Raw genomic sequence first — 17,720 nt, 5'->3', positions numbered from 1 at the left:
TTTAAATTTTAACGAAATAAGCACTAGGTATTAGCTAGATAGCTAATCCAGCAGCTGGAGATCTAGCAGTGCGAGTAGGTATACGGAGGGCCATCCATTCTACCGATCATCACTAGCACATGACTCAAACCTCAAAATCTGTTTTTCTTTGTTATTTAGGAGCATCTGCGCTTACACATCTTAACTGCCGTTCTACAATAACCCCCTTATTAATAAAAAGTTACACCTAGGATGAACACTGGATTGAAATGACATTTCCATACTATCGTAAATGACAATTTAAGTCAGAAATCAACTAGGATGTAACCACAGTGTTTAACTTTTATTAATAAGGGGGATAGAGTTTATTTTAATGGTTGATAGATTTATAGATACCATAAGTATACCTCTACATCGCGAGTTACAGCACCTACCACTAATGATGCCGGCTGCTTAGATCCGTCAGCGAATGCGCGCTCAGTGTGAATTTAATCAAGTTTTCACCATTAACATCCAAACATTGGGGTGCTCGAGCTATCAGCAAATCCAGCACTCCTCCAAATTGCGACACACGTCGAAGCTAGCGATATCTCCGCAGGGTCATTAAGGGTGCTGTTGTCCGAACTTATTATCGCCTAATTTATGACCACACATTACCGCTTAAGGCGCCATTAAGCAGCTCTAGTCGGGAATAAATAAGGGGAAGAACATGATGGAATACCACCCATCAGGTGGTAATCACCTGCATTCTTACCCTTCTATCGAAGAATTCTCTGCATTCTAGCAGATGAATTCTTCTGGTTCTCCTATCATGATTCTAGCAAGCTTCAAAATAAACTTATTCAGAGTTGAAGCGAACCTCATTACAGTGCCAACGAATAAGTAAGCAATATGTTCAATTGTGTTATAAACTAAAAATCATTTTTACACACACTTTAAAGCCTACAATCAATTTTATTGACTACTCGTACGTAGAAAAACGTAAATTTATATTTCGTCTCTATTTTCGTACTTAATCATTATGTTGTCTTTTTGAATATTTTAATTACTATACGATTTTATGTAGGTTGAGAAAGTTACTATTTTTAGTCATTACTTATTTTGTTTCACCTACGCCTACACATCGTACAATTATTATTACCTACGTGAAAAAGTTTTATAGGGAGTTTGGAAAGTACCAAAATATTTATTCGCTTTAAACATAATAACATTATTATATGTATTTAGCTTGATGAATCAAACTCTTCAAAGTGACTTTACATTATCCAGTTGGTCCTTTATTTGAGTTGAGCTTGCTGCTCAGTGAATCCATTATGAATATATCGTAATAAATGACTGCCGTAAACATCAAAATAGCATAAATAGGTACAATTGTATTGCATTTGTTAAAAAGTACAAAAAAATATTTCTATTTTTAATTGTCCCCAAATTGAAAAGCTTTTTTTGGAGCACATCACTAGAAAAGTCGCGATAAATAGGGACCTACCTATACCGGGGAAGTCCCGCCAACGCAACCCCCGAAGACGCCACGTGCCGGTTAATTTGTCTGCGTCACACGCCATAAACTGTTTATAGTTTTCTATTAGCGATGTTAAAGGGGGTTTATGTTTGATAACTTTATGTGCTCTTTTTGCTTTGGAACGAGCTTTCGTTTGTCACGCATTAAGTGCTTGAACTAGCTCATTTTATGGCGCTGAACGAAAATTCGAGCCCAAGTGGAAATTATACATTTAAAAGCAAAAAATATAAACGCAATACGAACGTTTTTTCATACAGATTAATAAAATTTAATGGCCATATAATCATTTAGGAGAAAAATAATCCTTATCCTAAACATGTGGTGATACAAAATCAAATAATGACCGATCACTGACTACCCTAATGTGCTTGTTTCAGGAGGCCTCGACTTTAAAAAATATTTTATTTATAAAATAGTCATTACATTCCATAATCTTTAATTCTCTATAAAAATTTCTTTTAGGTTTGAATTAACGATCAAAATATTTTCTGTTAAACAAAAAGAAACAGCACATGTCAAATAGAGCATTCTAAAGTCCATAATCTGTCTCCCTTTATTCGATTTGAGGAAAAAGAAAGGTTTTAGCTGAGTTTATTTAGCGAAGGCTCAGCATCGCGAGCAATAGCGATAGATCGACATCGGAAACGAACCCCTCACCTTAAATCAATTAAGGGCTATCGACGGATCAGTTTTAATCGCAACTTGAGAATTGTTTTATGAACTTGGGAAATAAATGCCCGAAGTTTCTTGTTAACACAGTATTTGATTAATAGCGCTGCCATTTTAATAGTGTTTTTAAGATACTTAAATGTTAATAGCTTTCAAGTAGGTATTGGTCGTTACAATAGCGCGGCTACGTGAAAATTTACATAATTTCGTTTTCCACTTATTAAGTAGTTACAAAAATACACCTAGTAGGTACACGAATGAAGTAAGAGTAAAAAGTTTTTAGACGTTTTATGCTGGATTGTGGTTAAGGCCACGAATACGACTCCACCGCAATATCCTCCGATCCATAGTCTAAGGCGCAGTAAAGTCGAAATAAAAGTGTCGTTACGTAAAATATACAAAAAGTCTTTATACGACGTTACAGTCTTAACATTCCCGACGAGCACGTGTCAACATCACGGACACTCACATGACCTATTCTTGAAAAGGTACGATACCTGAATAAAGGTAGCACTCGGCCAGCATGTTTGACATGCCTGTATTTACATGGAAACTATGTGTGGCTTAAAAGAAAATAAGTCTTACTACATTTGCATTAAATCCTTATTGTAAGAACAGGAAGCGGCAACCGGGCCGGCAGGGGAAAACGTGCCATAGCTCCGGTGTTTTAGATTTAATATCGGAACGACGTTCGCAGGGATCAGCTCAGGTATTTGTACAAAAAGTGAGCGCCAGTGTGTCACTGTAGATTTTCCTGCTTAGATAATAGGGTGGAGTTTTGCGCGGGAGGTGTCATCAGGAGATTACCTAGACATGCAGACGACGATAAGCGGGCAGTCGTTATAGAGGTTGTCGGAGCCCCTCAAAATATAAACATGGCCAGATGTCGCAGATAACGGAGGAGCTTTTTGCTCTAATGGCAGATTACTCCAGTTGAATATGTTGCGTGTCGACCCTAAGTAAGGCCATGACTTATTGAATGGAAAATTTCTCACGATCTGATAAAGGCGAGGGTTGAGTAACAAACATCTTGCGTCCCTAATTTCGTAATCAATTCTGCTGATAATAGGGTGAGGGCATTAGCAAAATAGATGTATTATGTCTGTAAAATGGTGCGATCGGTGTGCCGTTAACTTTAATGAATATTTCATTGAGTGAAAGCTATTACGGGAAGGTAGATTACAATTTGCACGTGGAAGTGATTAGACAGCAGAAATGAAGCTGTTTTCTGCTCTGCTAGTAAGTATCAGAAGCATGTAAAAAAGTCAGTATTTTCTACATACCTATTTACTTTCAATACACAGAAAAAGCAAAGCGTAATTTCACCCGTGACAAAATATTTGGAAAACTTTAGACTCTACAAAATCGTACCTATTCCAGTCAGTAAAATTTATGTAGTAACCAGACTAGGCCCGAAAGTAAATTTTACATTTATCTCTTTATTCAATACACAGCCAATAAGGAAGCAGTTAACATGTAAATGGTAAATACGACGATGTCATAAAAGAACGGGAAAAAGTTTATTGCCCGACTCACCCGTGAAAGGAACGCGATATTTTGTTCAATAAGGCTTGACAAAGACTCGTCTCAACTCGTACGGATCTTCTAATTAGGTTCACTAATGAATACAGGGCGGGCTCATCCGTAGTTGTCTGGGTAATTAACAGCTGAGATAGGAAATATTAATATTTATAAGCCCCACCGTAGAGAGCAAATTTTCGTTATACGTTTTAACTAGCTCGAAGTGCCGTTGAATTTTACATACTGATTGTAAGAACAGTCGGAGAGTTTCCGAATATTAGGTTTTGTAAACACTGGGCTTGTGCGCTAATTAATATTTCATTAACTTGTTTTAGTGTTTTGTTTTATTTTAGTAACCAAAGATGAAGTCTGAATTCAAATTAACGAGCTTAATTAAATTTAACATAAAATTCATGCTTTGTTTTGGAGTCTGACTATGAATAACATAGACAATTTTAGAGTAAACAACTTAATTAGAAGAAAAAGGATTTTCAACCGACTTCAAAAAAGGAGGAGGTTCTTAATTCGACCCGTATGTTTTTTTTTTCTATGTTTGTTACGCGATAACTCCGCCAATTATGAACCGATATGAACAAATCTTTTTACGGCGTATAGGTAATACCTCAAGGGTGGTCCCATTTAAATTTAATAATAGAAAAAACAACCCCCAAGGGTGGAAAATTGGGGATGAACTTTTTTATACGCAATATCTCCGCCGATTATAAATCAATTTGAACGATTATTTTTTTGTTGAATAGGTATTATCAAAAGGGTGGTTTCATGCGAATTTGAAGAAAATATTTTACCCCCAAGGGTGGAAAATTGGGGATGAACTTTTTTATACGCAATATTTTTAATTTTTAGTTTTTTTTTTGTGTTCACGCATTTGAAGTCGGTTTTATTTTTTTTAAAAGTTAATTATTACTTTGTAACTTTTATGTGGAATACATTTGCTTTGTAAACAATAGTGTATTTTTAGCTTGACTCAAAATGTTCTAGCTTATCTGGGGGCTAAATTGCGCGTTGTATAAAGTCGTAGTATAATATTGTCGACACAAGCGAATCGTTTCACGTTCAAATTTGGCTGTAATGAGGCGGATGTTTTTATTACACTGGGCCCTTCTAATAAGCGGGCACTCGTTGTTTGTTCACAAACAATCTCATCCCATTCCGTAATTTTACACCTATATCCGCCAGTTTAGTAAACAAAATTACACAGACTAAATAAGTTGGAAAAACAAGATTATCTCATTTGTTGCGTCTGGGCTTTAGGCGATTATTTTCTGTTTTTTTACTGTATCTGCTTAGTAAATACGCTTAATTATTTCGACTAAGCTTCATGTTGAATTAAATTCTCGTTGTCCCGCCGCTGTATAATATAATTTTGGGGATTACTTTCCCATATAATATTAATAGTTTTTTTTTGCGATAGCTGTGTTTTTCCTTTAGGTTTCTACACTTCGAAATACTACTACATCTGTACAGAAATATTGTTATATTGACAATTAATATTACACTTTGATTTTTGTAAATAATGACGTAATCAAAAGATCTTCACAGCAAAATGAATACGTCTCTCTCTGAGTAAATAATCGAATCAACAACATCTCTCGTAAGTGTTACCCGGCTCAAATTATTAGCAACATAGGTAATTAAATACCGCATTAGCATCCCCGTGTATAACTGCATTACCCGCTTAATATTCATGAGAGGGAAACTTCCACAAGTGACGAATTCTGAGACTCACCCGCATTGAGTTATGCCCATGAATAATATGAATATGTAGCATAAGAGCATGGCCCTGATAAGCGCAACTTTGACTCGGTCTCAAATTAATCCGAATTTAAAACTGAGACACAAGCTTATGCGAATGGGAGTTTGAGCTTTGTAATGTCACAAGTTATGATCCGTCTGAATCTGATTGCAATACACATTAGCATTTGGATATCTTCTCGTGTATTATTACTCGTAAGTGCAGTGAGTGAGAGTAGATCCATGAATTTAGTTTCTTTGGTGTCTTGTCTCGACATAGTAGTACCTATTGATTTAATACGAAAAAAACAGAAAATGATTGTGGTCATTACAGAATTTTAACAGATTCATTTACAAATACATTTATAAACTTCTTAAGTTCAACGGAGAGCTATTATTTTCTGCCTATCAGAGAAAAGTAAAATAAATATTCTTTGAAATTTAAATTGACGTAAAACCAATAGGTAAATATCATGAAATGGCATTCGTGTTATTGCGGTACCTTTACAAAGTCATTATATTGAATTTCAATTCTGTAGATAGCTTTATCGTGCTTTGTGCTTTCAATATCAAGTCTAAGGATGTCCTTAGATATTGATGTCAATACAAATTGATTTTGTTTCCACGGACTGCCGCATCAGGACGGCAGTTAGGACGAGTGATGTTAATACCGTAAAGACTGACGGAGAACTGTATCCCATAATGTCGTACAGATTACCCGAGATTCCGATCAGGCTTCCCGCGTTAGAGGCCAAGTGATATCGGCTAAATAAAAATCAATATCTGAATCGGTCGCGAGTTTCTTCTTCACAATCCATTTGCTCTAAGAACGCGGTACTTTCTCAAAGGGATTTCTTGGGCCCTTATTTCGAGATCCTTTAGGACCACACTTGAGGAACGGTACTGCTTTAGAACCCCGCTTCCGCCCCTCCGAGAAATGTCCAAGATAAGAGAGACGTTTTGGCGCCATTCATGTTTATGGCAGGGCAAATGGCCCTAGAATACTACGTACTTATTATAAACAAGCGCCAACAAATATGTACATTTAAATAAAAGCGTTGGGCTCAACTGAAACTGAATAAAAAACCTAATGTTCCAAAAAGAAGTGAATACTTACACACCAGTATTTTGATAAAGACAACGATTTATAAGCATTAGATCAAGTAAGTAAAAATAAACAGTCTTTTTCAGCTTAAGAAACTACCGATCTTAAAGAATCCGCTGTGATATCCCAGAAATGGCGGGCCGCAATGCCGGGGCGGGGTGGTATTACTTTATTTTACAAAATGTAGCCACCGTAAAATTTTATGGAAACGGTTTAAGAGGGGACGTGGCGACGGTCATTACCGGCCTACTCGTACCTACACGTGACACGTCGCCAGGGCCGGCTTCCAAGTCGTTGATTTCAATTACCCCCCAATGTTAGATAATGTGCAACTCCTTATTGGAAGTAATTCCTTCAATTTCTTCCGTCGAGCTCCTATTAACCAACGAAGAATTCAGCCCGCTAGAATGGACGAGCTTTATTTTGCTGATAATTTTAGAACAACCCGGCAAATGAGAACTGCTTTAGCGGAATTGAAGGGAATCAAAAAAGCTGATAAACATCTACCAGATACTACTTATGTAAATATACTGGAGTGGCTAAAACGTTTAAAAATATGCCTAGTAACAGGATTCGTCCGTAGCAATATTATCAAGGAATCGATATAGGTAAAAGCTATTTGCGTTATCGGAATATAACAGTTCGGACTGTGTTAAGAGCCGTCTGTATTTGGAACTCTCAATAAAAATAAAATTTCGTAACTGTCTATGGTTGTTGCCATTTACATAATATTAATATGTATTGTAGGAGTTACAAATTGACACGAACACAAAACTCTAAAAGCACGAAGCATAAAAATTTAAACCTAAAAGCGACATTCTTTTGAATGCACAAAGTACACAAGTAGTTCATATTTTATTCACCCGCATTCTGAGAAACCGGAATAAAATGCACCTAAAATACACACGTCATCTTGCGGTGAAATCAAATTTCTGGAAAGCCATACAGTGGGCCCTTAACACGCGGAAACAAACAGCCAATGAGGTAACACACAAAAGGTGAAATTGGAATATGAAGTTGGGCTTCGGGCCGATGGAGTTTACGCTTGTCCCCAGAGACACTTGCCAAACAAAGTTTCTGTTTTATCAAACTGGTAATTCACATTTTTTGTTTTATTGCCGTAAAGCTCAAGAGATTTATGGGCGGCCACTTTGCATTAATTTCGCATTCATTACAGATCTCTTGAATTTTCGCCGAAATTTTTTCCCGCTATTGAGTGTAAATTACAATGGAATTATGCATATTTTTATTCAAGTAACGGTCAAAATATTGTCGTGAATTATAAGTCTCTATAATGGCTTAGTGACGTACATAGTTATGGGCTGTAGGTGAATTAATAGATCTTTTGGTCACTCAGGTACACTCGTATGTCTTCGCCTCACCTGCGTGATTTGCATAATACACATATTTACGTTCTATATTAAAAAAAAATAGGAGAGAGTTGTATCCCTCGAAAATATTTTTAAACAGAAGCAGCGGTCTTAAAAATTGCTCTACTTAAACAGATGCACTAGACTTCTCTTTCTTATTATAACATCAGCATATACTATCACTACCACATATATTTCTTACAGAAATTGAGAACGTATCAAACTTTGCACATCAAATTACAAGACATTAAAATAGTTGAACGACTACCAAAACTGCGGACTGGATAGCAAAACCGCATGGCGTCCGTAAACCTTTAATGAAGATTAATTGTCCATTGCAACCCTCTTGCTGTACGACTTTCATCTTGCTGATTGAGATAAGTTTACCGAGAAACTATTGTATGGGGTCTCCTGGAAAAGTCACGGCTGAATTCCATGGAAATGTACCACAATTCTCCGCAATTAACCAAATTGATGTTACTCAACTGGTGGAACGACCACTGAAAAAAATATGTCGGTAGATGAGGAATGTAAAGACTAAATAACATTCACCAAATACTTTTTCCAAAGATAAAAATAAATATACAGAGAAACAAGCTCATGGAACGAAAATGATATACCTATCATTAATGCATACTAAATAATGTATTGATATGACATTATCCGTTTATTTGTTTATTATTTTCTCTATCCGAAACATGGACTGATGAGTTACAATTCTATTACTTGCTCAGAGTCTATTGTGCTATTATCCTTTGACCTTTTGTTCTCAGCCTACTTTTCTGTCTACTTTTAAACAGGACACTTCTCGGACGCACAAAACGGAATTCCCCTCAAAATTCTGTATCCATCGTAGATTACTGTCCTCTGCCATCCGTTCCTTATCGCAAGGAAGTGCCTGTACCCCCCATTGTGTCCCCAAAATAGTGGTAATCGACTGGGAGCCCGCGGCTAACGACTCTTTGATTAGAACTAGACATTAGAGCTAGTTCACAATGATGGAGTAGGAGCTACTAGAATAACTTCAATTGATGACAGGAAATTGGATTAGTTCGACTAAACTTTTGAATTGTCACGTTGGCCTTTATTTACTTGAGAAGGTTGACTATAAAATGGATGAAAGTTACTACTATCTGTTCATTACACTTTATTACACTCGGATATTACCGTAATAGCCGCGTATCCACATGCTAATGACGAGTGAGGAGATATGTTTTTAAATCATGGCACACGTTTAACTCGACAAACAATAAAACCATTTGGCGACCGTTTACGTTTGAAGATTGAGAGAGACTGCAAGTCAAGTATTTCCAGAGACGGTCAATTTTAATCCACAAGACTTGTCTTCTTTTTCTTTTTAAATGCATCAACGATATTCATCTAACTGCACCTTTAGCTACACTATGCGCAGGACATAATTTGAAAACCGCTAGGCAAATATTTCAAATGGTAGCACGCAACACGCAATAAGTTTGAAACCTAAACGTAAAATGAAACCTTTTGTTTACCAATTTATTACGCAAACAAAAACATTAGTGCTAGTAAAATTGCTGCTATCACGGCAATTTAAAGTCGTTATTAACTATAAATAATTTTAAAAGCTTTCAGTAATCTTTATAAGTAACTTTTAGGTAGGTATTTTGTAATTTTGAAATGGTTTAAAAGCAGTGTGAACGTGCCTTACAGCTATTAATTGCTCTTGGCAAGAATCCTTATTGAACGTTTTGATCATCGCAATAATATTATATGACATTTGAAGCTTCAAATTAACGTTTTGAATAGAAAGCGACACAACCATTTTAATATTTTTTCAGTATTGCCCTGAAATATTTTTAACAAAACTGCTGCATTTTTCTTATTTAAAGTTTACACTAAGACCATCTCTCTAACGAAAATATTATTTAATTCAATTTTGTTGAAATTGGAATTAAAAACGTCCAAACGCTTACAATGACTTAAAAACCCACAAGTACCTACTTCATCACATCTGCGAACATCTAATCCACTTACCCGCCCCTTAAAATCCATTTCATTACTCTCATAACCGATGCATCAAATCTGACAAACCCCCGGGAGCCGATAAACTGTACATTGTTGCAAACGCCTGAATCGTTGCACGATCTGAATCATTTGTATAAGTCACAGCTCGAACTAAACAACCAACTAAATTGTTGCTGTTACAAGTGGCTATTTAAAACGAAAATGGAAGTGACAATTAATTTCAGCTTTCACAAGCATCGACTTTGTTCAACTTTAAAAATTAAAACACCACAAATATCTTTGGACACTCACTAATTAGATTCATAGAACAGGATTTTTTTTTAAATTACATCTTATTTTAGCATTTAAGCTAATTTTTCTGGCATTTTATAAAGCAGTCACAGATCCTTCTGTTGTTCTAATAAACAAAAAGACCAGCGATAAGTATAATTAACTTATTTACTAAACAACTGATGTATGTATATTGTATTTCGATGGCTCCTACGTATAAGGGCGAAACTGCCGCTTACGCCTTTTTCCAATTATTTAAGCAATGATTTCACTTTGCTCTAATCTATAACATCAGTAAGAAAAAAAAATTTTTTTTCCATTAGATACAAAATAAAATTTTAGGCAAATAGGCGTATGTGCAAAACTACGCCACGTATAAAGCCCAATCATACGATTCGTCAATCTATACGAGTAGTTGCTTACATAAACATATATTTTTTATAATCCAAATCTTAAATAAAGCCATGAAAATATTTAGCAAATTGTTTTATTTATAAATTATGACACATTATATAGTTATTTAATTTTTAGCGTTAAGAGTCGCATCTCAAACTAATTTGAAAATTATAAATAACTTGAAAAAATCGAACTGCCTAAGGCATCGTGGGTTCAATTCCCGCCTTAGGCAATTCGATTTTTTCAAGTTATTTATATTTTTTTAAAATATGACACATTATGTTAAAAGACCTAACTAAATCTCGAGCACAGTATATGGGCGTATTTGCGTTAAAACGTAAAACGGTACATTAAACGACTTTTTCTAACTGATTTATTATTGATATAGCACATGATAACAATTAAAATAATTACATGCATAAATAAAGAGAGTAATCGCTTAAAATATTATATTTACGTTGTCATTTAAGTCTCTTTACGTTGAACAATATACATGAAATTATAGAAATATGCCGACGTAAAAGGGCAATGCGTAAAATCTCAAAATATATAAGAAAAATATAAAAATTGATAACAGCAGTAGCAAAAGAATTACATGTTAAGGCTAAATGTGAAATTTCATTAAATTCGTTTTAGTAGGTCAGAAGATATGACCCAAAAATATGGTTCTGGCCACTAAAATGGCTCTCCTGTAAAATTTACTTTTTTCACTTACGCCAGTATACGTAGGAGCCATCGATTTGCACACGTAAATATTGTAGCAAAACTGTTGTTTTTGAGCTATGCCTTTGAGCGGTCCCCTTCCGCCATCAAAACTAAATCAAGTAGGGCGAATGGCGTAACCGACCGCCCTTGCAGTAAGATAAAATGTAAAGGGAAGTTTGATTCACTCGCGTGACACACGTAGGGACGAGTCCCTTTTCGGCTCGGATTGAATTTGAAAGAAAATTATTATAAATTCATGCGACTCTCTTACAATATACGATGTTTTTCCAATGCGCCATTTTGATATTATTATTCCATCTCACTCTAGTAAATTACGAGTATGAAAGAGTAAATACAATTTTGTACTTACAGTTTCTAGAAGAACGAGACTGAAAGTGATTTTACTTATACCCAGTTTCACGAGTTTCACGAACTTTATGTACTAATATTATTAAATTATTGAGTTGTAATTGTTTGCTAGTAACAAGAGAAAATAATTATTTTGCTGTTAATTTGCATAATTAAACGATTAAAGTAAATTTTTTGTCAACAGCTAGTGGCTAACGCTCTTTTAATGGTGGTTTTTCGATATTTACGCAAATCACAGTTCTAAACCCAAGTTTGTTTAAAACTCGTTTATTGGTAAAATTGGACTTATTACATTTTGTAGATACGTGTACTAGTAACATGTATTATCATCATGAATCAGGTCGTTATGGCTATAAAAGAGCTTAAACTTCGCGTCGCGGGTCGTCCCCTATAAGACATACTGAGGGAATTCGCTCTATTTGCCTACAACTCATATCTCCGAATCGAGGGTACTTAACGGACATTATTGGAAAACTCAAGCCCAGTCTTACATGGCAAAGATCGATTCTATCGACGTTAACTCGCGTGTTACAGAAAAGTTAAATTTAATATCGACGAAATCAAGATAATTATCTACCTACCTACGTCTGGCATATTAATTTGGAGACTTTAATGATGAAATATGAAGCCTAATTTGTTCAATACTGAGTCGGCGTTAACTTGGCATTACATGGAGTCAAACGTTAACCTTGCTCGTTAATGTTTAAATTGTTTCTTAATGCTTCGAGATGATAATATCTCTGTCGTCCTTGGAAACAAAAGCAGAGAATATTTTAATTAAAAGCACTGATATTTTACACGTAGGTGTACAGACACCTTGGATTGTACTTGTCAAACTTGAAAAACACGAATTAAGACTGCCAAGAGACATACCCAGGTGATTAATTATTCAAAAAGATGCTAAATTACTTTCTTCGCATATTAATCACATTCACACTTGACAATTTTTTGAGTTAAATTCGTGAGAAATTCATAGTATCGAAGTAGTCATCGCAAGCTGGTGATCACGTGTCGTGTCACTCGTGTCGGAGATCAAATTTACGACGGACTCACGAGAACCAACGGTTTCTGCTAAGCTTGCTTTACGTAACTCGAGAAACAATATTGTCTGCAAGTGAAAAGCTGTACGTGCGTTGTACAGCTCTAGGTTTAATGTGCAAACGAATAAATCATGGCCATAGTTGCGTAGTTCTAAAGGTGCATCCGAGCAGGTGACTCTGACAGCACAAATAATGAGGGCCCAAATGTGAACAATAGAGCACTGGCTTGTGAATGACCTTTTGTATTCAGAGTTACTTTACACGAGTGCAATGACTCTGGTGTGATATTTAATTGCTCAAGCGTCCAAATGCACTCAAGTATGAGCAACTTATTTCGCAAAATATTTTCAGAGACCATTCCACTCTGAAACATTTAAGCAGTTTTACAAAAATAATACGTGTTTGGTTTAATCTCTCAACATCCTGCCACAGTGAGAAGATACAGTTTTAACGCTTTAGGTATTCGAATTAGCGAACTCAGCCAAAAACTGTTTCATAAAAGTTAAAGCGTACCTACAATGCTACTAGTAAGAATATTAGATATAAGATTCAACCGCGTCTTCTAATTACTTAATCCACGATTTGCTTTATAATTACTTGGATTGGGGGTTGAAAAAAGTCGTTGGAGCACGTCTTAGGCAAATATCGTGGGCTGAGGTGGAGGTTCATCTCGAGATAAGCGGCGGCCGGCATCTGGGAGCGTAATTAAGCACATCTGCCTACATTCAATTTTGAAACGGCGGATGAGTTGCCCCGCGCCTTGGGGTCCATTCAGAACTCAGGGTACGAGCAAATTGCTAAACTTTCAATTAAAGAGTTGTTATTCAAACCGCTCTCCCGCCCGACGATGGAATTATATTTTATATAAAAACCAAAACTCTTATAGCCACTTGTTTCCCGTTCCAGTTGGCCACAGTTTTACGATTTCACAAATTAAGTTGTGCAAATTTATTAACAGCTGTCTCGTGATATTAAATAGGTTTTCTGCTTAGCTTTCATGCGGTTTGTAATAAATTGCTTTGAATTTAAATTCGTTACAATCCTCTTTAAAAACAAACGCGATAATGAGTTTTGAATAAGTTATTTGCAGAGTGTAAAGGATAAACTCAACTAAATTAGTTCTACTAAATATTTAAATTACATTTCTTCGAATCGTATAGAATTACGAAACCGTGTGTGGTATGCCTACTCTAAATATGTATTTGGCCTGAATCGACATTGATATGACCTAATGTGAATTATATCTTTTTTCTTTTACATAATATTACTTATAACCAATTTTTAATCTGACAAAAATATTTTACTTCAGTCAGGTAGTTAGGTACTACAAACGAATCACGTAATACGACGATAGAGCACAATAAATTAAAAACACATACAAAGCGAATAATTTCGAAATTGCATGCTTACTGTTCAATATCTCAAAGAGCTTTCAGCCTAAGAACAGAACCTACCAATACATCAAACACTACGCACATATTAATCATCGGAAGTTAGATATCATACATTTGCGATAATCGGTATACCTACGTCCATAATAATTAATGGTACAAAAGCCTCCAATAATTTCTTATTAAAGGATTGATACATTATAGCATGGATAAAACGAAATATTATCGTTAATAATAATTGATCATTAAAACCTTACATAAGATATTGATTTAGTTTATATTACACTAGCTTTCCGCCGGCGGCTTCGCCCGCGTGGAATTTTGTCTGTCACAGAAAAACATTATTACGCGCGTCCCTGTTTCACAAACCGGGATAAAAACTATCCTATGTCCTTTCTCGGGACTCAAACTATCTCTATGCCAAATTTCATCAAAATCGGTTCAGTGATTTAGGCGTGAAATCAAGACTTACTACTTACTTTCGCATTTATAATATTAGTATAGAAAGTATAGACGGTATGAATATGGTCGTTCGTTTAAGGTTTGTTTTTACAGATACGGATTCAGATTCCGCTAGCAATATCAGTATGATGAGCATGATTTAATACGGGTTTATAAAAATTTATTTGTCTATTTCAATAAAAAGAATCCCTGAAATTTAGAAAACTGTTTTTTTTGCTCAGGGAAATATTGTTCTTAGAACGTGGAGCGTGGAATAAAGAAGGTTTTTTTTTTTCAATATCATACCTAAAATCCCCTTTTTACCCTAAAAGAGGATGAAAGTTTACAATGAAAGTTCGTATTTTTTTTAAGTCTTGTTTTAGGCCAAGAATTGGAGGTAAAAAGAAACTTTTGTTCAAACGTATCGTATCTAATCATATCTTGTTTTATACAACATTATTTTTTGTATATACGAAAGCCGAAACACGTGTCACGTATTTTAATATTTAGAATCAGTATAAAAAAAATTAAAAATGATACCTTGAAAACTCACGAAGTAAGTACCAAGCTTTTTTTGTTGTCCCATTATCCGCACGCGAGTGTAGACATCGTACAGCGCGCGGCACTTTCGTTGTTTTTTTTTTTTTGATGTGCACCTGCAATTGGAGCTAGTGGAGTACTCCAATTGCAGGCACTTTCGTTGTTGACAACGCAATGTTTGTTAAGCCAGGCCTGGCTCACTCCGTTTTACCTACAGCGAAGCGCCCCGCCGGCGGGTATTATATCAGTCGAGTGTCACGCGCGCGCTCGTCAGGACGCTGGCGTGCGTTGTATGATTATAATTCTATGATCGAAGTATTATTTAAAAATGGACATAAAGAGAAAGAAATATTGTGCGGCGTTCGGGTGTTTAAATTCGAAAAGTAATCTACCGGATTCATCTTTTTTTTTCGCTTCCCAAAGATGCTGAAAGGTATGTTGGCCAAGTGGGTAATCAATAAATCTTAGGATAGTATAGGAACCTAACCTACTATGACTACTGCTCAGAATGCGTCACTGCTGGACAAAGGCCTCTCCCAAGGTTTTCCATAATGAATGCATACTTACCTACGTACGTACCTCATTACAAATAAGTAGATTAATATTTTATCACTAGACAGCAACCCTAACAGCGTAAGAAGAGTTCAGAGGCACGCGATAGAAAGAGACAAAACTTGTAGGTGAATAAAATTGTAGGTACGTAGTGCTGTGCGAGCTGAATTCCACTGTATCGCGTCGTAGCAAGACTCGCATTTATTTAAATCGTCTTGCAGAGTAATCCTTCTGTACCTGTACTATTACTTATTCTGTGGTTAAGCTTTGAAAACATTTTCCATCACATTACAAAAAAAAATCACAACTATTTATAACTAGCGGCCGCCCGCGACTTCGTACGCGTGGATCCCGTTTTACCCCTTTCATCTATCTTACGCGGCTTAGATTTTTTCATACAAATGTTTTTTCCCGCTAACTCCCGTTCCCGTGGGAATTTCGCAGTATCCTGTTGTAACTAAGCTTTAAGTTTACTAAGATACCTGCATGCCAAATTTCAAGCGTCTAACTTAAGCGGTTTAGATTTTTCACACAAAAGGATTTTCCCGCTAATTACCGTTCCCGTGGGAATTCCTAAGTATACTATGACCTGCCCAGGAGTATGAAGAATAATTGTACCAAGTTTCGTTAAAATCCGTCGAGTAGTTTTTGTTTCTATAAGGAACATACAGACAGACAGACAGACAGACAGACAGACGGACAGACAGACAGACAGACAAAAATTTTACTGATTACATTTTTGGCATCAGTATCGATCACTAATCACCCCTTAATAGTTATTTTGAAAATATATTTCAAGTAGAGAATTGACCTCTCTACAGATTTATTATAAGTATAGATAATTTCTATCCACAATCACTATCAACAATCAACAACATCAACAACGCAGCGCGGGAGAAAGATGCGGGGTGTCCGTAAATTATGGATTTGTAAATATTATTTAGTCAAAATGTAACATGATATAAAAAAATATTGCGATGGATTCTATTACTGATTCTGAATAAATAGTTTTATGGTTTCGTATATACTAAAAATAACCTTGTATTCTTTGAATTGTTTCATATTAAAAGTGTATTATTTCGTTTCAGTATTAGCAGTGCCCCACGCGCCTTCGGCTCGATGCGCGGCGTGCGACGGAGGAGGGAGCATGCTGATGCGGCTCCTCATACTTAGCGCCGCGCTCGCGGCAGCCAACACCGGGAAACACGGTAAGAAAGAAAGAAAAAGAGAAAGAAAGAGGAATGAAAGAAAAAAAAAGAAATTAAGAAAGAAAATAAAAAAGAAAACAAAAAAGAAAACAAAAAAAGAGGAATAAAAGAAAAGAGGGGAAAAAAGAAGAATGAAAATAAATAAGAAAAGAAGAAAGAAAAAGAAAGAAAAAAATTGGTTCATTAGAACAGTGTAGTAATTAAATGTTTGAAACAAAATGGAAACTAGTCAACATGTGCCATATAGGATGAAACAGAACCTAACGCCAGTACTCTGTGCCCTAAAATTATTTTTACAGTTATAATCGTTCCCTAAATAACATTTACTTGACTGCTAGTTACTTACTCTGAGATTTTGAAATATGGTAAGTAATTATTCTATAATTGAGAATGTTACTAGGTATGCAAAATCACTTAAACCTATGTTACAGTTAAGCTTTTACATATACAAATACATTTGATTTTATTTCATTCAAAAATACCAAGTGGTTATGATTTTATAGGCATTCAAAGTTCGCTTAAATATCGAGTCCCGCCGACGGTCACGTGACCCCGCGTGACGTACATTCACAGTGTCCGCTCACTAGACAACGGATATAAACATACTTAAATACATTTTTTTTTGTAAATACATACTTATTATACATATTAACACCCAGACCCATCACAGAAATTAAAATTGAACCAAACCCAAACTTGATGCGATTGTGTCGTTTTATTGCGAATTACCTTCCAGCTCCATTATCAGACCCTGATTACTATATAGAATTAAAGTACTCATTAATACAAAACGAACGAGCCCAAACTCGATGGATTTAAGTCGTTTTATTATAGAGTTCCTATGGCCACCTTCCAGCTCCATCATCAGATCAGCTCCATGTCATCATAATAT

General features: G+C 35.6%; 1 protein-coding gene across 5 annotated transcripts in view; it reads left to right on the top strand.

Moving 5' to 3' along the window:
• Positions 1–17,720, top strand: part of LOC135088652 (lachesin-like) — a 154,270-nt gene that overhangs the window by 57,482 nt on the left and 79,068 nt on the right. For all 5 annotated transcript variants that reach the window (XM_063964812.1, XM_063983600.1, XM_063983592.1 and 2 more), the window contains exon 2: positions 16,709–16,828. In XM_063964812.1, the coding sequence (XP_063820882.1) occupies positions 16,768–16,828 (61 nt within the window). In that variant the 5' untranslated portion in view covers positions 16,709–16,767. The remainder of the gene's footprint in view (positions 1–16,708; positions 16,829–17,720) is intronic.

This window comes from Ostrinia nubilalis, chromosome 1 (assembly GCF_963855985.1).
Source record: "Ostrinia nubilalis chromosome 1, ilOstNubi1.1, whole genome shotgun sequence".
NCBI lineage: Eukaryota > Metazoa > Arthropoda > Insecta > Lepidoptera > Crambidae > Ostrinia > Ostrinia nubilalis.
The sequence above is the reverse complement of the archived record's forward strand: the minus strand, read 5'-3'. Positions and strand labels throughout refer to the sequence as shown.